Source organism: Dendropsophus ebraccatus, chromosome 8 (genome assembly GCF_027789765.1).
Source record: "Dendropsophus ebraccatus isolate aDenEbr1 chromosome 8, aDenEbr1.pat, whole genome shotgun sequence".
In the NCBI taxonomy this organism is placed as follows: Eukaryota; Metazoa; Chordata; class Amphibia; order Anura; family Hylidae; genus Dendropsophus; species Dendropsophus ebraccatus.
In genome coordinates, this window is record NC_091461.1 from 88295 (window position 1) to 111144 (window position 22850).

General features: G+C 47.4%; 1 protein-coding gene across 2 annotated transcripts; it reads left to right on the plus strand.

Moving 5' to 3' along the window:
• Window positions 1–1046: 1046 nt before the first annotated feature.
• Window positions 1047–22072, plus strand: LOC138798923 (uncharacterized). Of its 2 annotated transcripts, XM_069979542.1 has the most exons (3): window positions 1047–1363; window positions 4585–4646; window positions 18533–22072. In XM_069979542.1, exon 3 carries the CDS (start codon window positions 18534–18536, stop codon window positions 20793–20795), a length of 2262 nt encoding a protein of 753 aa, XP_069835643.1. In that variant the 5' UTR covers window positions 1047–1363; window positions 4585–4646; window position 18533; the 3' UTR covers window positions 20796–22072. The 2 variants fall into 2 exon arrangements, with proteins under 2 accessions (XP_069835643.1, XP_069835644.1); XM_069979543.1 differs by lacking the exon at window positions 4585–4646.
• The last annotated feature ends 778 nt before the right edge of the window (window positions 22073–22850 follow it).

Genomic DNA, 22850 nt, shown 5'->3' on the forward strand with positions numbered 1-22850 from the left:
TTACTCATAGTTGCCTCAGTGTCGGCAGACTAGTCACTGCCATTTAGTAGATCCATAACAGGTGCCGAGCTGCAGATAAACAAAGAGCAAAAAACGATGTTGCTGTCTTTGCTGATTATCTAATAAGATTTTAACATTGAGGCTGAAATGCCACAGAATAGATGCTGAGCCGCAGCCTGCACACCTCCTCCCCACCTTTTCGCTTACATACCCTCCCTTCCATGACTACTGATGTACACAGCTGGAGACTCAGCCCTGTTCACCAGTCAAGGTGGAGGGTGGGGGAGGTAGCGTGCATGCTGTGGCTCAGCATTACTTCTCTGCAAAGACAGCAGCAACATCATGTGTTTTACCTCCCTATCACCTATCTGCCTGTGTCTGCAGCTCTGTACCTGGTACCAACCCGCCAGATTCCCTTTAACCCCTTAACAGCAGCGTGTGTATAGTTACGCCCTCAATGGGCTTTCATGTGGAAATGTCCACCATTCCGGGGTATAAAAGTGAACTAAGGAGCTGAGCTCGCTTCATAGTGGGTAAGCAATGGCTGCTATTAGCCATCTTGATGCAGTCGGTCAAACAACGGCCATTGTTTCACACAATGTATTGTATTGCTACGGCCGTCGAAATAATAATCATGTCAATTATTTCTGCCCATTGTCCATAGACTTGAATGCAATTTTTATTGCAAACAAGGCCATTTATTTCTGTAAGCATATCCAAAGGCTGCATTAGCACGATTTGTGAAATATTCCACGACCACAGGCGACTTTAGGTCCCATGGAGCCTATTCAGACGATCCGTGCCGCGGAAAATTAGGACATGTCATTTATAGGAGCGGAATCGCGGCACAAATCCCCCCACTAGATCCCAGTGACCCCAGAGATTCCTCCTAGCAGCCCGCACATTCTCACGATACAGTCACTGAGAAGATGGCTACGGCCGGTGTCAGACCCCTGTACACTGAGTCCTCTAGGGTCCGAGCACAAACCATAGCATCACTGCTGGTTACTATGGAGACGCTAGGACCCACCGCCGCATACAATGGCGGAGCCTGAGCTCAACCTTCACCGTCACACCGCCTGGGAGTTGTAGTCCGCTCATTGTGACATCACAGACATTACAAGACTTCTTGGTAGGCAACATAATTGCGGTCGTATTTTTGTATATTTTGCGACAAGACTCATCGGAGAAGACTGCGCATCACTAAAGCAGAAGAAATCACCTACTATCTGACCGGAAGACTACAACAAAATGGCGACCGCGAGACAGGGCGGGAGAATCAGAGCGGAAATGGAAACTGCTTGGGGGACATTATACTTCCGGGGGGAAAGTCAGCAGTCGCCACGACGGGGAAGAGTTCTAGGTAAGAACTGTAGTGTCCAATATTACTTCAGTTTAATACAGAAGGAGGAGAGGACTGCTGTGTATATAATAGAGAAGGGGGGGAGGAGAGGACTGCTGTGTATATAATACAGGAGGGGGAGAGGAGAGGACTGCTGTGTATATAATACAGGAGGGGGAGAGGACTGCTGTGTATATAATACAGGAGGGGGAGAGGAGAGGACTGCTGTGTATATAATACAGGAAGAGAGGAGAGGACTGCTGTGTATATAATACAGGAGGAGAGGACTGCTGTGTATATAATACAGGAGGAGGAGAGGACTGCTGTGTATATAATACAGGAGGAGAGGAGAGGACTGCTGTGTATATAATACAAGAGGAGAGGACTGCTGTGTATATAATACAGGAGGGGGAGAGGACTGCTGTGTATATAATACAGGAGGAGAGGAGAGGACTGCTGTGTATATAATACAGGAAGAGAGGAGAGGACTGCTGTGTATATAATACAGGAGGAGAGGACTGCTGTGTATATAATACAGGAGGAGGAGAGGACTGCTGTGTATATAATACAGGAGGAGAGGAGAGGACTGCTGTGTATATAATACAGGAGGAGAGGAGAGGACTGCTGTGTATATAATACAGGAGAGGGAGAGGAGAGGACTGCTGTGTATATAATACAGGAGGAGGAGAGGACTGCTGTGTATATAATACAGGAGAGGGAGAGGAGAGGACTGCTGTGTATATAATACAGGAGGAGAGGAGAGGACTGCTGTGTATATAATACAGGAGGAGAGGAGAGGACTGCTGTGTATATAATACAGGAGGAGAGGAGAGGACTGCTGTGTATATAATACAGGAGGAGAGGAGAGGACTGCTGTGTATATAATACAGGAGGAGAGGAGAGGAGAGGACTGCTGTGTATATAATACAGGAGGAGAGGAGAGGACTGCTGTGTATATAATACAGGAGGAGAGGAGAGGACTGCTGTGTATATAATACAGGAGGAGAGGAGAGGACTGCTGTGTATATAATACAGGAGGGGGAGAGGACTGCTGTGTATATAATGCAGGAGGGGAGAGGACTGCTGTGTATATAATACAGGAGGAGAGGAGAGGACTGCTGTGTATATAATACAGGAGGGGAGAGGACTGCTGTGTATATAATACAGGAAGAGGAGAGGACTGCTGTGTATATAATGCAGGAGAGGAAGAGGACTGCTGTGTATATAATGCAGGAGAGGGAGAGGACTGCTGTGTATATAATACAGGAGGAGAGGAGAGGACTGCTGTGTATATAATACAGGAGGAGAGGAGAGGACTGCTGTGTATATAATACAGGAGGAGAGGAGAGGACTGCTGTGTATATAATACAGGAGGGGGAGAGGACTGCTGTGTATATAATGCAGGAGAGGGAGAGGACTGCTGTGTATATAATACAGGAGGAGAGGAGAGGACTGCTGTGTATATAATACAGGAGGGGAGAGGACTGCTGTGTATATAATACAGGAAGAGGAGAGGACTGCTGTGTATATAATGCAGGAGAGGAAGAGGACTGCTGTGTATATAATACAGGAGAAGAGGAGAGGACTGCTGTGTATATAATACAGGAGGAGAGGAGAGGACTGCTGTGTATATAATGCAGGAGGGGGAGAGGAGAGGACTGCTGTGTATATAATACAGGAGGGGGAGAGGAGAGGACTGCTGTGTATATAATACAGGAGAGGAGAGGACTGCTGTGTATATAATACAGGAGGGGGAGAGGACTGCTGTGTATATAATACTGGAGGGGGAGAGGAGAGGACTGCTGTGTATATAATACAGGAGGAGAGGACTGCTGTGTATATAATAGAGAAGGGGGAGAGGAGAGGACTGCTGTGTATATAATACAGGAGGAGAGGACTGCTGTGTATATAAGACAGGAGAAGGAGAGGACTGCTGTGTATATAATACAGGAGGAGAGGAGAGGACTGCTGTGTATATAATACAGGAGGAGAGGAGAGGACTGCTGTGTATATAATACAGGAGGAGAGGAGAGGACTGCTGTGTATATAATACAGGAGGAGGAGAGGACTGCTGTGTATATAATACTGGAGGGGGAGAGGAGAGGACTGCTGTGTATATAATACAGGAGGAGAGGACTGCGGTGTATATAATACAGGAGGGGGAGAGGACTGCTGTGTATATAATACAGGAGGAGAGGACTGCTGTGTATATAATACAGGAGGAGAGGACTGCTGTGTATATAATACAGGAGGGGGAGAGGACTGCTGTGTATATAATACCGGAGGGGGAGAGGACTGCTGTGTATATAATACAGGAGGGGAGAGGACTGCTGTGTATATAATACAGGAGGGGGAGAGGACTGCTGTGTATATAATACAGGAGGAGAGGAGAGGACTGCTGTGTATATAATACAGGAGGAGAGGAGAGGACTGCTGTGTATATAATACAGGAGGAGAGGACTGCTGTGTATATAATACAGGAGGAGAGGACTGCTGTGTATATAATACAGGGGGAGAGGACTGCTGTGTATATAATACAGGGGGAGAGGACTGCTGTGTATATAATACAGGAGGAGAGGACTGCTGTGTATATAATACAGGAGGAGAGGACTGCTGTGTATATAATACAGAAGGAGAGGACTGCTGTGTATATAATACAGGAGGAGGAGAGGACTGCTGTGTATATAATGCAGGAGAGGGAGAGGACTGCTGTGTATATAATGCAGGAAGAGAGGAGAGGACTGCTGTGTATATAATGCAGGAAGAGAGGAGAGGACTGCTGTGTATATAATAAAGGAGAGGACTGCGGTGTATATAATACAGGAGGAGAGGAGAGGACTGCTGTGTATATAATGCAGGAAGAGAGGAGAGGACTGCTGTGTATATAATAAAGGAGAGGACTGCGGTGTATATAATACAGGAAGAGAGGAGAGGACTGCGGTGTATATAATGAAGGAGAGGAGAGGACTGCTGTGTATATAATACAGGAGGAGAGGACTGCTGTGTATATAATGCAGGAAGAGAGGAGAGGACTGCTGTGTATATAATAAAGGAGAGGACTGCGGTGTATATAATACAGGAAGAGAGGAGAGGACTGCGGTGTATATAATGAAGGAGAGGAGAGGACTGCTGTGTATATAATACAGGAGGAGAGGAGACGACTGCAGTGCTTTATGCCTCCTGGGTTATGGGGGTCAGTCCTGTATTTCTCACTTCTGATGGTTTCTCTCTCTTACTTGCAGATCATTTCATCTTATTCCTCAGCGTGTCGGTCGCTGGGTCCTCAGATTCTGCGACGTGTCAGGTACAGTTTTTGTCTTTCTTACGGGGGCTGTGAGATTGCTGATAGTGTTTGTGTGGCTCATCTATGACCCGTCGTGTAAATCTCATATAGTCTCTGGACAGTCAGCAGAGCACTCGGGATTCCTTATGTTCGGGGTAGTAGTTGCAGGAGATGCAGTCCAATGTGTGGTCGCCATGTTCTAGAGCTGATGAGGCTTTGGCGCCATGTTCTAGAGCTGGAGGAGAGATAATCATTGTTGGGGTTTTTTGCACCTTCTTGGCTTAGGAGTCCAATTGGCGGTCCTTTTCAGTTTAATCATGGTTCTCTGTGTGCACATTGTTATATAGGGCGGTCAGTCATGTGCCCCGCCCACTGGACTATTAAGCCTAAAATAGGTGAAGGAGATAAAGGACTCACAATTCTGTTTTTGGCACATTTCCGCAGTCAGTACCCTATGGTTAGTGTCCGTACTGCTCAGTTGGTTCTGTCCCTCCCTTTGGTAGACAGTGAATGGCGCCGTCTTGCACACACTCAGTCATCGCTCTGATTAGACTTCTGACTGTGTTCACGGAGTGATCAGGGTCTCAGAACCTTTATCCGAGGAATCGGTGGGGCCCCAGTGGTCAGTTTAACCCTTTGTGTCCTGTGGATAAGCAGAAAAGTCATGAATCTCATTCTAGAAAAGCTCTTTAACCCCTTGTTGCTCTTGTTGGATGGTGTGTCTGTGTCTTCAGTGCAGTCCTGCAGATAGTCCTAGCGTACTGGATGAACACAGAAGCTGCCTGCAACCCAGAGCGCTCACACTGTGGTCACTACTAAATACAGCAATCAACTCCAAAAGCAACATAGGTGCGGTGAGGTGCAGGTCACACGGGTCAGGATAAAATGACCTTCATTAATAACACACAACTATTTTTAAAACTTTCGATTTCTCGTTTAGGTGTGAAGAAACGGCACGGTTTCGAACCATGTTTTATGTTATTAATAAAGGTGATATTTTATCCTGACACGTGTGACCTGCGCCTTACCGTACCTATGCTGTTTGTGGAGTGCTATATTGGATTTGATCCCATGGAGGATATCATAGGAGTGACTGCAGTCCTAACATACTCTGGAGAGTACCTTGTCTTTGCACAACTACTAATGGTGTTTTCCCCCATATGCCCTCGCCCTCTGGTCCACTGTGTATTTGGAATTCTGCACCATTAGAGCGCGGTCTGTTTCTATTCTGTATATGGTCACTAGACATGAGCAAATTTACACTACAAATGAAGTGAATTTCATTGTTAGCTTTGCAGTCAGCTTATCAGCCGCCTATGAGCTCCGCGCTGAGAGCCTGGAAAAGCTAGATCCAGTCCTGGGAAACTTCTCCCACTTTTGGGTACTAATCTGCAGCGTCACGTGTCCTGCGGGAGTAATAATCTGCAGCGTCACGTGTCCTGCGGGAGTAATAATCTGCAGCGTCACGTGTCCTGCAGGAGTAATAATCTGCAGCGTCACGTGTCCTGCGGGAGTAATAATCTGCAGCGTCACGTGTCCTGCGGGAGTAATAATCTGCAGCGTCACGTGTCCTGCGGGAGTAATAATCTGCAGCGTCACGTGTCCTGCAGGAGTAATAATCTGCAGCGTCACGTGTCCTGCGGGAGTAATAATCTGCAGCGTCACGTGTCCTGCGGGAGTAATAATCTGCAGCGTCACGTGTCCTGCGGGAGTAATAATCTGCAGCGTCACGTGTCCTGCGGGAGTAATAATCTGCAGCGTCACGTGTCCTGCGGGAGTAATAATCTGCAGCGTCACGTGTCCTGCGGGAGTAATAATCTGCAGCGTCACGTGTCCTGCGGGAGTAATAATCTGCAGCGTCACGTGTCCTGCGGGAGTAATAATCTGCAGCGTCACGTGTCCTGCGGGAGTAATAATCTGCAGCGTCACGTGTCCTGCGGGAGTAATAATCTGCAGCGTCACGCGTCCTGCGGGAGTAATAATCTGCAGCGTCACGCGTCCTGCGGGAGTAATAATCTGCAACGTCACGCGTCCTGCGGGAGTAATAATCTGCAACGTCACGCGTCCTGCGGGAGTAATAATCTGCAACGTCACGCGTCCTGCGGGAGTAATAATCTGCAACGTCACGTGTCCTGGGGAGTAACAATCTGCAGCGTCACGTGTCCTGGGGAAGTAACAATCTGCAGCGTCACGTGTCCTGCGGGAGTAATAATCTGCAACGTCACGTGTCCTGCGGGAGTAATAATCTGCAACGTCACGTGTCCTGGGGGAGTAACAATCTGCAGCGTCACGTGTCCTGGGGGAGTAACAATCTGCAGCGTCACGTGTCCTGGGGGTAGATACACTAGGGCAGTCTCTGGTAGAGAACATCATAATATAGTTAATAAGGTTGAAACAGACAACAAGTCCATAAAGTTCAACCTCCAGAAACCCCACTGTGCTGACGCAGAAGCCAATTGCCCCATCACAGGGAGAGAAATTCCTTCCCGACTCCACTATGACGATGAGAATAATCCCTGGATCAGCGTCCTATCACATGTCATGTAGTGTCCATAACCAGGGACGGTTTTAGGTCAAATGTGGCCTTGGGCAAAATTTAATATTGGGGCCCCAAGTGCTAAGATATTACACCACTGCGTAGTCAAAGTTAAATTAAGAAGGTGGTTGCTGGGGTCTTAAAAGATCAGGAGCACAAGCCCCCCAAATATTTCTATGCATTGGTACCAAATAAGTACAAATCTATGCTGTCGCTGTGGCTACGAGGGAGACAACAGTGCGGAATACTTACCTGTCCCGCTCTGCCGCTGCTGCCAGTTTTGGAGCGGCCCGCTGTCCGACAATGTCATCATTTTGACTATTTCCACTGATGTGTCGTTCCTACAGGAAACATGCTCAGCATAGACAGCGTTATACTGTGCCGTACGCTATACTGTGCCATGCTGAGCGTCCATTTCATGTCAAAATGATGACGTCGTCAGGCAGCTTAAAAAGCAGCAGCAGAGCGGGGCAGGTAACTATACCGCACTGTAGTGTCCACCGCAGCAACAGCATAGATTTTGTAGTAAGATTCAAAGAGATCTGTTATCTGGAGTATCCCATAATAAGATATGTAGAAGGAGGTTCTACAGCCGAGCAAAAGGTCCGGGACTTTGGTGGCCTTGACGGCATCCGATGGATTTTTACTCCTTGAATGATAGGAGTAGTAGTGGTGGATGTAAAATCAAAACTTTATTGCAAGAATTATGCGTTTCAAGGCACAGCCTCTTCATCAGATTCGTATAAATAATTCATATACATAACATACATTTCTAACATACAAAGCACACTATATACACATATATCATACATGCACAATGTTCAGATGACACACACATATAATATTTTGCAGGGAGCAGATCTAGAGGTGATGGACGGAGCAGACAAGGAAAAGAGCAGGGATGTGGGGGCACTTTGCACATATCCTCTGCCCTTCCATACCTTCCCGACCTGTGAAGACCTGAAGCTAGAGGCAGAGGGGAGGGGGGATTTCTTAAAGGAGCTTATTTAAAGGGGTTATCCAGTGCTACAAAAACATGGCCACTTTCCCCCCACTCTTGTCTCCAGGTCAGGTGTGGTTTGCAGTTAAGCTCCATTTGCTGCAATGGAACTGAGTTTCAAACCCCACCCAATCTGGAGACAAGAGTGGTGCAAAAGTGGCCATGTTTTTGTAGCGCTGGATAACCCCTTTAACCTTTGCTGCTGGCTGAAGTTCAGGCTGCCTGCTCCACCTTAAATGAGCTCCCTTAAGAAATCCTTTCTCCCCTCAGCTCATAGAAGCTCCCAGGACCTAAAGGATAGGCAGGGGATGTGTGCAGACACATGTGACTCTCTCCTCTCATAATAAACATTGCTGCAGCTTGCTGTCATCATAGCAGGGGGCCCTCTTAGAGATTGGGCCCTTGGTGTTTGCTTCCACCTAATGTCGGCCCTGCCCATAACCTGTAATATTATATCATGCTTCCCCTGTACGTATATAATGAACTGAACTCCAGTTCTTCCCTGTGGAAACGCGTCCAGTCTTAGGCCTCCCGGCAGGCGTGCGGCCTAATCTGCGTCCACCGCGGCCTTCTCACTGCCAGCGGCGGTAAGTGTGCCATTTTTTTGCTTCACTGAGAGTTGTGGTGCAGTACTTGTGTATTTTCACCTTTTTCAACTCCACTCTCTCTGGCTGCCCACCTGCTGGTTTTCACTAGGTGTTGGGGCTCCATGAGACTAAACCTGCGTTATTCATGCCTAGGAGAAAGAAACCACTCAGAGGAGAAAGCGAAGGCTCCTCCACCACCTGCAAGGAAGTGTATTAACTGTAATACCAGACTGCCATCTTCCTTCAAACGTAACATCTGCACGTCTTGCATAAATGAATAAATGCTACTCCTTCTCAACCTTTGGTCTCGGCTCCACCGGTTGATATTGCACCCGCCATTATATCCCCTGGATGTTCTGGCTCCTCTATGACTTCTATGAAATCTAAAAGACATAGATCACCATCTTCCTCCTCTGTCTCAGATGTTTAATCAGGTCAGATATCTGACTCGGCTGTTCTGTCTGAAGTATCTGACACAAAGGAAGAGAGGAGAAAATATTTTTTTCCCTCCAATCATACCACTCCTCTATTAAAGGCAGTAAGGAATGCTTTAAGCATTTAGGATAAACAGGAGGAAGTCTCGGCCGCGGATGAATTATTTGCAGGTCTTAGGGCTAAGAAAAAGGATCAAGCTCAACGTCCCAAGTAGGGATGCACGATGCACCGAAAAATCGATTCTACTATCGATTTTTGGGGCATATTTTCGGTTCGATACCAGGATTTCCTGGTATTCAATACTTTATGATAAGCCGCGCAGCAGTGCGGCTTATCGTAAAGTACACAGCAGAAGACATGGCGGGCAGTGAGTTGAGTGCCTGCCATGTGCTCTGCGTGGCCCCCCTGGTGTCACCTCCTCTGTCCACCCGCCCTCACTCTCTCCGCTCCCGGTGGCGCTAACTTCCAATAGCCGGCACACAGCGATCGTATGTGCCGGCTATTTAACTGTATACATGCCGCTGTCACACTGACAGCGGCATTATCCCCCTCTCCTAGCCTGCTCCCTACGTAGCAGGGGTCGCCTACTGTGTGTAGCAGACACCCGCTACTAATGACTGCGGCCGGCAGTCATTTACCCTTTAGTCCAGAGGGAGAGCGGCCAGCGCTTCATGAAGAGAAGACTGAGGGCCGGGAGGAGATGCGGCCACTACATCACTACACTGTAAGGTGGGGGCCACAGGACTATGAGGGGACGGCAGGCCGGGGCCGACAAGACACTCCCGGGGCAGACATCAGCTATGTGAGAGAGGTGAAGAGGGGGTCGGCCTGGCTCTCACTGGGAAGGGGGGGTCTGCAGCCTGCAGTTTACCTTGCTGCCCAAATCCAGGTCACCCTGCTGGGTCAGTGGTCACCATGCCCTGACAGCAGGAATACAGCTCCCATCATCCCCGATAGCTGGTGTGTGTGTGTGTGTGTGTGTGTGTGTTACATGACTACAGCTCCCATCATCCCCGATAGCTGGTGTGTGTCTGTGTGTGTGTGTGTGTGTGTTACATGACTACAGCTCCCATCATCCCCCCTGATAGCTGGTGTGTGTTACATGACTACAGCTCCCATCATCCCCCCTGATAGCTGGTGTGAGTGTGTGTGTGTGTGTTACATGACTACAGCTCCCATTATCCCCCTGATAGCTGGTGGGTGTGTGTGTGTGTGTTACATGACTACAGCTCCCATCATCCCCCCTGATAGCTGGTGTGTGTTACATGACTACAGCTCCCATCATCCCCCCTAATAGCTGGTGTGTTACATGACTACAGCTCCCATCATCCCCCCTGATAGCTGGTGTGTGTTACATGACTACAGCTCCCATCATCCCCCCTGATAGCTGGTGTGTGTTACATGACTACAGCTCCCATCATCCCCCCTGATAGCTGGTGTGTGTTACATGACTACAGCTCCCATCATCCCCCCTGATAGCTGGTGTGTATGTGTGTGTTACATGACTACAGCTCCCATCATCCTCCCTGATAGCTGGTGTGTTACATGACTACAGCTCCCATCATCCCCCCCCTGATAGCAGGTGTGTGTTACATGACTACAGCTCCCATCACCCCCCCCTGATAGCTGGTGTGTGTGTGTGTGTGTGTTACATGACTACAGCTCCCATCACCCCCCCTGATAGCTGGTGTGTGTGTGTGTTACATGACTACAGCTCCCATCACCCCCCCCTGATAGCTGGTGTGTGTGTGTGTGTGTGTTACATGACTACAGCTCCCATCATCCCCCCTGATAGCTGGTGTGTGTGTGTGTGTGTGTGTGTGTGTGTTACATGACTACAGCTCCCATCACCCCCCCCTGATAGCTGGTGTGTGTGTGTGTTACATGACTACAGCTCCCATCATCCCCCCTGATAGCTGGTGTGTGTGTGTGTTACATGACTACAGCTCCCATCATCCCCCTGATAGCTGGTGTGTGTGTTACATGACTACAGCTCCCATCATCCCCCCTGATAGCTGGTGTGTGTGTGTGTGTTACATGACTACAGCTCCCATCATCCCCCTGATAGCTGGTGTGTGTGTGTGTGTTACATGACTACAGCTCCCATCACCCCCCCCCCTGATAGCTGGTGTGTGTGTGTGTGTGTTACATGACTACAGCTCCCATCACCCCCCCTGATAGCTGGTGTGTGTGTGTGTGTGTTACATGACTACAGCTCCCATCACCCCCCCTGATAGCTGGTGTGTGTGTGTGTGTTACATGACTACAGCTCCCATCATCCCCCCTGATAGCTGGTGTGTGTGTGGGTTACATGACTACAGCTCCCATCATCCCCCTGATAGCTGGTGTGTGTGTGTGTGTGTGTGTGTGTGTTACATGACTACAGCTCCCATCACCCCCCCCTGATAGCTGGTGTGTGTGTGTGTTACATGACTACAGCTCCCATCATCCCCCCTGATAGCTGGTGTGTGTGTGTGTTACATGACTACAGCTCCCATCATCCCCCTGATAGCTGGTGTGTGTGTGTGTGTGTTACATGACTACAGCTCCCATCATCCCCCTGATAGCTGGTGTGTGTGTGTGTGTGTGTTACATGACTACAGCTCCCATCATCCCCCTGATAGCTGGTGTGTGTGTGTGTTACATGACTACAGCTCCCATCATCCCCCTGATAGCTGGTGTGTGTGTTACATGACTACAGCTCCCATCATCCTCCCTGATAGCTGGTGTGTGTGTGTGTGTGTGTGTTACATGACTACAGCTCCCATCACCCCCCCTGATAGCTGGTGTGTGTGTGTGTTACATGACTACAGCTCCCATCATCCCCCCTGATAGCTGGTGTGTGTGTGTGTTACATGACTACAGCTCCCATCATCCCCCCTGATAGCTGGTGTGTGTGTGTGTGTGTGTGTTACATGACTACAGCTCCCATCATCCCCCTGATAGCTGGTGTGTGTGTGTGTTACATGACTACAGCTCCCATCATCCCCCTGATAGCTGGTGTGTGTGTGTGTGTGTGTGTGTGTGTTACATGACTACAGCTCCCATCATCCCCCCCGATAGCTGGTGTGTGTGTGTGTTACATGACTACAGCTCCCATCATCCCCCTGATAGCTGGTGTGTGTGTGTGTTACATGACTACAGCTCCCATCATCCCCCTGATAGCTGGTGTGTGTGTGTGTGTGTGTGTGTGTTACATGACTACAGCTCCCATCATCCCCCTGATAGCTGGTGTGTGTGTGTGTTACATGACTACAGCTCCCATCATCCCCCTGATAGCTGGTGTGTGTGTGTGTGTGTGTGTGTGTTACATGACTACAGCTCCCATCATCCCCCCTGATAGCTGGTGTGTGTGTGGGTGTTACATGACTACAGCTTCCATCATCCCCCCTGATAGCTGGTGTGTGTGGGTGTTACATGACTACAGCTCCCATCATCCCCCCTGATAGCTGGTGTGTTTGTTACATGACTACAGCTCCCATCATCCCCCCTGATAACTGGTGTGTGTGTGTGTGTGTGTGTGTGTGTTACATGACTACAGCTCCCATCATCCCCCCTGATAGCTGGTGTGTGTGTGTGTGTGTGTGTGTGTGTTACATGACTACAGCTCCCATCATCCCTGATAGCTGGTGTGTGTGTGTGTGTGTGTTACATGACTACAGCTCCCATCATCCCTGATAGCTGGTGTGTGTGTGTGTGTGTGTGTGTGTGTTACATGACTACAGCTCCCATCATCCCCCCTGATATTTGGTGTGTGTGTATTTTACATGGCTACAGCTCCCATCATCCCCCTGATAGCTGGTGTGTGTTTGTGTTACATGACTACAGCTCCCATCATCCCCCCTGATAGCTGGTGTGTGTGTGTGTGTGTGTGTGTTACATGACTACAGCTCCCATCATCCCTGATAGCTGGTTTGTGTGTGTGTGTGTGTTACATGACTACAGCTCCCATCATCCCCCCCTGATAGCTGGTGTGTGTGTGTGTGTGTGTTACATGACTACAGCTCCCATCATCCCCCCTGATAGCTGGTGTGTGTGTATTTTACATGACTACAGCTCCCATCATCCCCCCTGATAGCTGGTGTGTGTATTTTACATGACTACAGCTCCCATCATCCCCCTGATAGCTGGTGTGTGTTACATGGCTACAGCTCCCATCATCCCCCTGATAGCTGGTGTGTGTTACATGACTACAGCTCCCATCATCCCCCTGATAACTGGTATGTTACATGACTACAGCTCCCATTATCCCCCTAATAGCTGATGTGTGTGTTACATGACTACAGCTCCCATTATCCCCCTGATAGCTGGTATGTGTGTGTGTTACATGGCTACAGCTCCCATCATCCCCCTGATAACTGGTTTGTTACATGACTACAGCTCCCATCATCCCCCTGATAACTGGTGTGTTACATGACTACAGCTCCCATCATCCCCCTGATAGCTGGTATGTGTTACATGACTACAGCTCCCATCATCCCCCTGATAGCTGTTATGTGTTACATGACTACAGCCCCCATCATCTCCCTGATAGATGAAGTGTTAGGCCTCTTTCACACTATCCGTGCCGCGACCCGGCACGGATTACCCCCCTGCCACCCAGCCGCAGAGCATGATGTGCTCTCCTGTCATCTCATCTACTACTCACCTACTCCCTGCACTGACCGGCTACACGCGCTCCCTGGAAGTGGCCGGGACTACGCTGCCAGGAAAAGGTATCATAGTCCAGGCCACTTCTGGTGAAGATGAAGCCAGTCAGCACAGGGAGTAGGTGAGTAGTAGATGAGATGACAGGAGAGCACATCATGCTCTCCTGTCATCTCTGCGGCTGGGTGGTGGTGGGGGAGATCCGTGCCGCGATCCGCACTACGACATGTCCTATTTTTTCGCGGCGCGGGTCGCGGCATGGATCATCGTGTGAATGGTCACATTCACTTTAATGGGCCGTAAAATTGTCCGTGGTTGCTGGTCCGTGGACGTGTGAAAGAGCCCTTAATGTAATGTCAACTTTATTTTTAAAGTTAAAAAAATAAAGGAACATAAATTGGTTCCATCGGACCTGACAGTTGGGGTTTGCGGGGGGGGGGGGGGGAGGGGGGGCATTTCTAATATTGCGGGTTTTTTTGTGTTTTTTTTTAAATATAATTTATTAAGTATCGAATTGGTATCGAGCATTGAAAAAAAAATGTTGGTATTGGTATCGAACTCAAAATTCTGGTATCGTGACATCACTAGTCCCAAGTATCAGGAACAATACAAGGGAAAATCCTCGTTGGAGCTATTCAAAAGGGAGCAAGAATTCTAATATTTTTTTCAAGCCCCGTGATTCAAAGGACAAACAAGGACACAACCTTAGTCGGGGGGAGACTGTCTGAGTTCTGGGAGACTTTAGCGGAAGTCACGAAAAATCGCCGGATTCTGGATATTATCCGAGACGGAGACAAGGTAGAATTCATTCAATCTCCCCCAAAAAAGTTCAGAATCTCCCAACAATTCACTCAGTCCCTTTAGTTGAAGCTTATTCAAAGTGTCAGAAACTTGATAAGCTCCAATGTAGTTATCCCTGTTCCAGTGAAGCAAGTAGGAAGGGGACACTCTCTGTCCGGGGAGAGAGGGGTTACAGCTATGGAGAGATTACCTCCACAGTCCTGTCCCCTGATGCAAGCACCAGCCTGAACATGATATGCTATGATTGGGAAGGTGAGGGAGACTTCCTGGGTCAGAGTACAGGGCTGTAGACCCTGCTATGCAGACCATGCCCCTCCTCCACTCCCCCTCCCACCCAGTACAAGGAGCGCTTAAGCCAAGTCACAATTTTGAACAACTGTGAGCTCTTAAACCAAAACGCTCTTAAACCAAGGTAACACTGTATACTAGAAGTCCCCCTGCATAGATCAATGAAATAGGCACTGGATTGCTTTCAGCTGCTTTAGCCGAAAGCAATCGAGTGCTAAGCCGAGATCAGCGCCATTACGGCGCAGACCTCGGCTGGCCTCAGACGTGGATGTCGCTACTCAGCGACACCATCATGGAGGGGGAGGGGGGGTTGGCGGCGATCTACCCCACTAGACACCAGGGAGTGGGATAGCAAGCATTTTAAATACAGCTGTCAACATTGACAGCTGCATTTAAAATGCTGATTAGCGGGCAAGGCGATCGGACTGCGCCTGCTAATAGTTGCGGTCCCGGGCTGCATGAAGCACCCAGGACCGTGGCGGTTCAGAGCGGGGTCACCGCACGTCCCCGCTCTGAACTCCCCAAGGCGACCGCAGGGCATAAATATACGCCCGCGGTCGTTAATAGGTTAAAAAGAATTAATGATCACAAACAAGATGGTTTATCGTGAACCTGAAATTGTTCTCCATATTACACAGAACGATAGTCGTTACTATGATCGCAAATGGTGCGTTTACACAGGCAGATTTATCTGACAGATTTTGGAAACCAAAGCCAGGAATGGATTTCTAAAGAGGATAAATATCATTCTTTCCTTTATGACCCGTTCCCTGTTTATGGTCTGTTCCTGGCTTTGGCTTCAAAAGTCTGTCAGTTAAATGTGCCTGTGTAAATGCACTATTACTCCATCTTATCCCAGCAAGTGACGGAACGATGTGGAATTACACTGAACAATTAGTGAATGAATGGAAAATGACTGTGAATGATTAGTGAACGAATGGGGAATTACGGTGAATGATTAGTGAAAGGATGGGGATTATCATTTAAATTTGAAAGATAATTTGCACAATAATCGTCCTGTGTAATAGGGCCCTAACAACACAGTACTAAATTCCTGCAAGAAGAATCTGAGGTTCTGACCAGTGTCAGGCAGCTGCTTGTAAGGCCACAGGATACAGGGACCTCTAGTAAAGATCTGGGCTAACTTCTAGAATACGCATTTACTTTAGATATTGACTATTAGTGTAACTGGTGGCTTCCTGTGTTGTTGGCTTTTTTTTCCACCCCATAACCCCCTGAAAGTGTAACCACTCATGAAGAAGCTCAAAGCACCCCAATATATAGTAATAGATTCTCTGAGATTATTGGTTACATAGTTGAAGCTGCATTTTTTTTTTTTTTGTGATTTTAAATTTTTATTAATTTTCAAACTTTACAAAAATTTACATTAATAAGTGTAAGAGAGGCATGGTTTGGGAGCACAGATATCTGCCACTGAAGTGGTTAAACTGTGTCTGGTAAGCCCTGGGTGTGTCTCTGGTAACCATGGGGTTAACCCAGACACAGGTAAAGCAGGATTGATAGCCTGGTTGTCTGTGTTGGCCATAGCTAACATAGACTGATTGTTAAAATACGTACTGGGAGCTGCTTTTTCTGGAGTGAGTGAGGTTGGCAGTGGGACGCTCACTCCACCCGGGCTTCGGTCCTGGGCTTCCATAGCCCACAGCTGGGGGTCATCAGGGCCTTAAAAAGAAGCTGACTGCAGTGCTGAGTGTGGCCGGACCTGGAGAACTGTCTGCTGGAATACGGAAGGGATTGCATGGGCCGCACCATACTCTGTTATTTGTACCCGTGGGCTGGAGTGCTGGTCCCACGTATAGTCAGGGAGCGGTTATGTACTAGTAAGTGCTCAGCCGAGCAGGGTTTGTTTGTGTTTAAGCCTTTGTTAAGGTTTGCTTTGTGTTTTGACGCTAAGTGTGAAATAAAAACACTTAAATTGGACGTTATCCTGTCTGTGTCCCTGCTTACTGCACTGCTACCTAGGATCGACCAGAGCTATTCCCCACATAAGGTATATAAGAATGAAAGAATGAAATGAAGAATGACAGAATGATATTTTTCCTCTTTAGAAATCCATTCCTGGCTTTGGTTTCCAAAATCTGTCAGATAGATCTGCCTGTGTAAACGCACCATTTGCGATCATAGTAACGACTATCGTTCTGTGTAATATGGAGAACAATTTCAGGTTCATGATACAAAGCAAACACATAAACAATTATAAGCAATACTCTAAGTCCCCCCCCCCCCGCCCCGGACATCTGATTCTCTATGTTAGCCTGTTACTTTATATATCACTAATTCTATTGGGGTAGAGCTGCAAATAGTACATGCACCATTTTTGCCAATGTTTATGGGATCTTATAATCCCATCCGTTCCTACAGCTATTGCAGTTTCCATCTTATAATTGTGTTGTACCTTAGCTATAACCTCCAATGTAGATGGGATTTCACTAGATTTCCATCTTCTAGCTATGCTGCTTCTTGCTGCCATTAATACATGCAGCAATATTACCCTGTCTTGGGGTGGAATGTCCTCAGTATCCATTGAAATCAATGCCAGACCTGGACCCCAATTTGGTGGGTAACCAAGTATACTTCGTATGAGGTCCTCTATTTGGGACCAGAACATCTTAATTAAATGGCATTCCCACCATATATGAAGCAGAGTGCCATTACTCTCATGACACCTCCAACATACCGGGGACGTATTTAGAAAAATTTTTGCTAACTTATATGGTGTCCTATACCAAAGGTATAATAATTTGCGGGATGCTTCTAGGTGTCCAATACAATGTGAGACTCTAGATGGAATACTATATACCGTGTCCCATTCATCCTGTGTAAATATATGACCTAGGTCCTCTTCCCATTTCTTTGTAAATGTAAATGATTTTCTTTGAGATGATAAAATCCTATATGTTAGGACGAGGCCCTTTTGACTTTCTTTTAAGTTGTATAGGAGTTCTTCATTTTGTTGTTTTAAGATCAGATAATGAATTATTTGATTTGATCATGTGAACGCAGTGCCTCAGTTGAAGGTACTTCTAGTAATCTTTATTGGAGATACCATATCCATCAGCTATTTCTGAGAATGGTTTAAGACTAAGCCTATTGCCTTTACAGATATCACCCAGATTCTTTATTCCCTTTTCCATCCAAGTACTATAATCAGAATCTAATATCAGTAATTCCATGGTTCTAAGTGGAATCCTTGGTGGTCGTGCAGGTACTAACACTGCATTTTTTACTACAAATTCTAGCATGCCAAGCCGCCGGCCCTTCTATATAACTTCCTGTGTAAATAATACCCTCAACTACATATAACAGCAATATCACATGTACTTGTCACATCCTCAGCACTGTATACATGACCTATACCTGATACCTCACAGTGTGCAGAACCTGCTAGACTATATACTCCCTGGGTGTAGCTGACTCCTCTGACTGTAGACATTGTAGCTGTATTCTCCCTGGGTGTAGCTGACTCCTCTGACTGTAGACATTGGAGCTGTATTCTCCCTGGGTGTAGCTGACTCCTCTGACTGTAGACATTGGAGCTGTATTCTCCCTGGGTGTAGCTGACTCCTCTGACTGTAGACATTTTGTCTTGCAGCATGCCTGTTTGCATTGTGAATGGATGTCCATCCGGAGGACGCCAGAAGGAGCATGGAGTCATCGTTCATGTTTTCCCAAAAGACAAGAATATGATCCGAGCGTGGCTAATCCAGACACAACAAGACTTCGGAGATCTGGACCAGTTTGTGAATAAGGTTTATGAGGGGAAAAAAACCGACAGCTACCGTCTGTGCTCCAAACACTTTGCCCCTGAATGTTATACGCATTTAGATGGATGGCGTAAAGTTCTGAGAAAGGACGCCATCCCCACCATTTTCGAGCCACCCAGTCCGTCTATTCCTTTAGGGGTCAATGGCAAAATTCCTGCGAGAAAAAGGCGCAGAGCACCGGATGGTTACGCAGGACCACTTGGTTTTTGTGAACATTGTGGGCAACAATCAGTACGGGTCCCAAAAGCAGTTTCAGTTGGGGTTAACACAGAATCTGTCATTGTAAGGTGGGACCGGTCCACGCACACTGATCCAAAAATGAACACCAGGGCAGTGGCTGTGGAACATAAAATAAAGACATACCGCAAAAAAATACAGTGTAACTTGCCCTTTAACAGAAACAAAATAAAATCTAAAACTAGTGATGGCAACAAAGTTACACACGCCAGTGCTGTTTCCAATGCAAAACTACATGCACAGGGTGGGAATGTGGTACCCACTCATGATTCTCATCAATCAAGCCGTAACCCTGTAGAAAGAGCAGTCTCTGTGCAGAATATTGTAGCAAGGAGCCCAGGTCTCGGGTTACAGCATGAGCCTAAGCCTCACACCTCAGACTGCATGGACTCTTCCACAGTTGATGAGGTGGCTGGACCCCAACACAAAAAGTATAGCCACAAGCCGGAGATCAGTGTGAGTCCAGAGGGTGTGAATAGAAACTTCATGAATGAAAGAAAATTTATTGTTTCTGAATCGTGCCTGGATGCCCTTATCACGATGGTGTCCTGCAGGGGGCCTGGCCCTTGTGGCAAGCCCATTGTCAAAATCTTCAAAAAAAGAGTTGGGACCTTTGTTAGTGTATATGTCACTTGTGTTGACAACCACCGTACACATCTGTGGGAAAGCCAACCGAAAAAAGGCCACATGCCGGTGGGGAATCTTGCCCTTTCAGCAGCCATCTTATTTAGTGGCTCCACCTTTAGGCAGGTGCACAATATGTTTTACCTTATGGGCCTTGAATGTGTTAGGAAATCCACTTACCACAAGTATCAAAGAAAATTTTTATTTCCAACAGTGAAATACCATTGGGCGAAGGACCAGGCAAATAATTTGTCAGCTTTGGGCAACTCTTCTGTGGGCATCGTGGGGGATGGTCAGTGCGATGGCCCAGGCCGCAATGCTAGATATTGTCTGTACACATTAATGGATGCGTCCACTAAGAAAATCCTCAACTTTCAGATTGAGCAGCAGCGGCCAGGAATCTTATCCACCCACTTGGAGAAAGAAGCCTTCCAAAAATCCATAGAAAAACTTCAAAAGAAAAAAGTCCACATCAAAATTATATGTACTGACAAACATGCTGGCATTAGAAAGATGATCAAAAAGAACTTTACCAAAATGGTCCACCAGTTTGATGTGTGGCATGTGGCCCGATCCATAGGGGCAAAGGTTCTGTCTGCAAGTCGAAGAAAATACTGTGAAGACCTGAGCCCCTGGGTGAGTGTGGTCAGAGATCACCTGTGGTGGGCCGCTAGCACTTGTGATAACAATTCAGAGCTCCTTCTTGAAAAGTGGAACTCTGTGATAAACCATACAGCAAACGAGCACTCATGGTGCGGCAACAAGCTGTACCACCACTGCGAGCATGAATCTGTGCAGGATCGCCAAAGGAAATGGCTTCACTGGGGAAGCGCTGCCCACAATTCACTGCGAGAAATTGTACTCAATCCAGACTTGCAGAATGATCTAAAGCACCTCTTCACTTTTTGTCACCCGGGAGACATAGAACTGTTCCACAGTGCAATTTCTAAGTACCGTCCCAAGAAAGGCGACTTTGTTAGGGACAGTGTGAAGGCCAGGATTCGATTGGCAGCCCTACACCACAACCATAACATTCACAGAGTCCAGCATGAAGTCAGAAAAGTGGTCACAAGAGCTGCAATCAAAAGGCGGCTGGCTGTTTGCAACAGGGATAGGAAGCGTCAGTTCCTGTGTGCAGTTTATGAGCCAAGCAACCAAAGTTTCTTATTGGAAATGCTGAATGATGTTTTGGAATTGGCTGATGGAAACAGAAGCTTTGGATGTACATGAGACTATGAGATAAGGGATCCCGGTAAAACCAGTGACTACCATCTATCCTATGCTGTTGACATCACCGGGTTTACTTACTTTCTTCTGTTAATAGATTAATAACTCATTTGTTCGTTGGAAAAAAAAAATAAATATATGTTTTGTACTAAAATTATAGATATATTTGTAGATGGCTTTTTCCAGAAACAGGTGAAATACATATCAAAATCCTCAGATTATAGGGGAAATCTGGTCCCGGGACCCCTGCCCAACAGTGATAATGGTGCATGCTTTTCCTGGGACCCGTCCTCAGCAGTGACAATGGTGGGTGCTGGTCCCAGGACCCCTACCCAGCGGTGATAATGGTGGGTGCTCTTCCTGGGACCCCTGCCCATCAGTGATAATGGTGGGTGCTCTTCCTGGGACCCCTGCCCATCAGTGATAATGGTGTGTGCTCTTCCTGGGACCCCTGCCTAGCAGTGATAATGGTGGGAGCTTGTCCCAGGACCCCTGCCCAGCGGTGATAATGGTGGGTGCTTTTCCTGGGACCCCTGCCCAGCAGTGATAATGGTGTGTGCTGGTCCTGGGACCCCTCCTCAGCAGTGATAATGCTGGGTGCTGGTCCCGGGACCCCTGCCCAGCAGTGATAATGGTGGGTGCTCTTCCTGGGACCCCTGCCCATCAGTGATAATGGTGGGTGCTCTTCCTGGGACCCCTGCCCATCAGTGATAATGGTGTGTGCTCTTCCTGGGACCCCTGCCTAGCAGTGATAATGGTGGGAGCTGGTCCCAGGACCCCTACCCAGCGGTGATAATGGTGGGTGCTTTTCCTGGGACCCCTGCCCAGCAGTGATAATGGTGTGTGCTGGTCCTGGGACCCCTCCTCAGCAGTGATAATGCTGGGTGCTGGTCCCGGGACCCCTGCCCAGCAGTGATAATGGTGTGTGCTGGTCCTGGGACCCCTCCTCAGCAGTGATAATGGTGGGTGGTGGTCCCGGGACCCCTGCCCAGCAGTGATAATGGTGGGTGCCGGTCCTGGGACCCCTCCTCAGCAGTGATAATGCTGGGTGCTGGTTCTGACACTAGTAAACGGTGTTGTGTCTCTGCGGATATAAGAGAAACCATCAGATAGTAGACTTATTGTAACGGGGGCTTCAAATTGCCAGTTGATGTCGCGTTTCTGGGACAAACCTTTGTTACCTTTTTTGGAATATTTCTATGAAAAAACATCAAATGTTCTCTGAAGTTTAAGGGACGTTATTTAGTGTCCTGTAAATCAATAAAATCACTTCTACTATATATCTGCAGTTTTTCTTACGTTCATCCACAGACTATGACGTCATGGTTTTATTGGGTTATGTAGATGTGGTTTTTATTTCTTGTATGTTTATTCCTGTGGCGTGGTAATATTTTCTTCCCACAACCCCGGGATTTCATCAGATTTGTCTGTGTGCGTTCCCATTCCTGAATACACTTTTGGAAGTTAAGGGTTTATCTGGCCAGAAAGACACATGGCTCCTGCAGAATGTGTAAGGTCTTCTCCGTGACTTCTCAAAGTAAGCTTTATTTATAGGCATGAGCTTGGGGATGTGTCTTTACATCTCACATTACACTTCAACCAATAGGGCTCAGCCTTTAGAATATTGCATCCAATCAGAACTGCCTATTATATGTGTAAACACAGGATATATTGAGGACACAAAGTATAAATAACATGGAGACAAAGAAGTATTATGGAAGTAAGTAATATGGAAATAAAAAGCTTTAAAATACAAGGGAAACAGGTAGGGTTGTGTGCAAAGTTATACACCCCTCCCCCCCCCCCCCATAGAGGAAGAGACCACCTGTTCCCATTAGCTGCGTAACTACTATGTACATATATTTTCACACATAATATTTTTTTAATTCGCACATCAACTCCTCCTCTTAAGCATAATCTAACTTCATCCTTCATATTTTCACCCTTTCCACCTTTTCCAGGGTGCAGCTGGTCATCAGAAAAGGACGACCTTTTAATTGCTTTATAAAGAGATGTCCTATGGTAGCTTTATAAATGCACCCTTATTTCTAGAAATAG

Coding starts and splice junctions, on each gene's coding strand:
- LOC138798923 (XM_069979542.1), top strand. CDS start 18,534: ATGCCTGTTTGCATTGTGAATGGATGTCCATCCGGAGGACGCCAGAAG.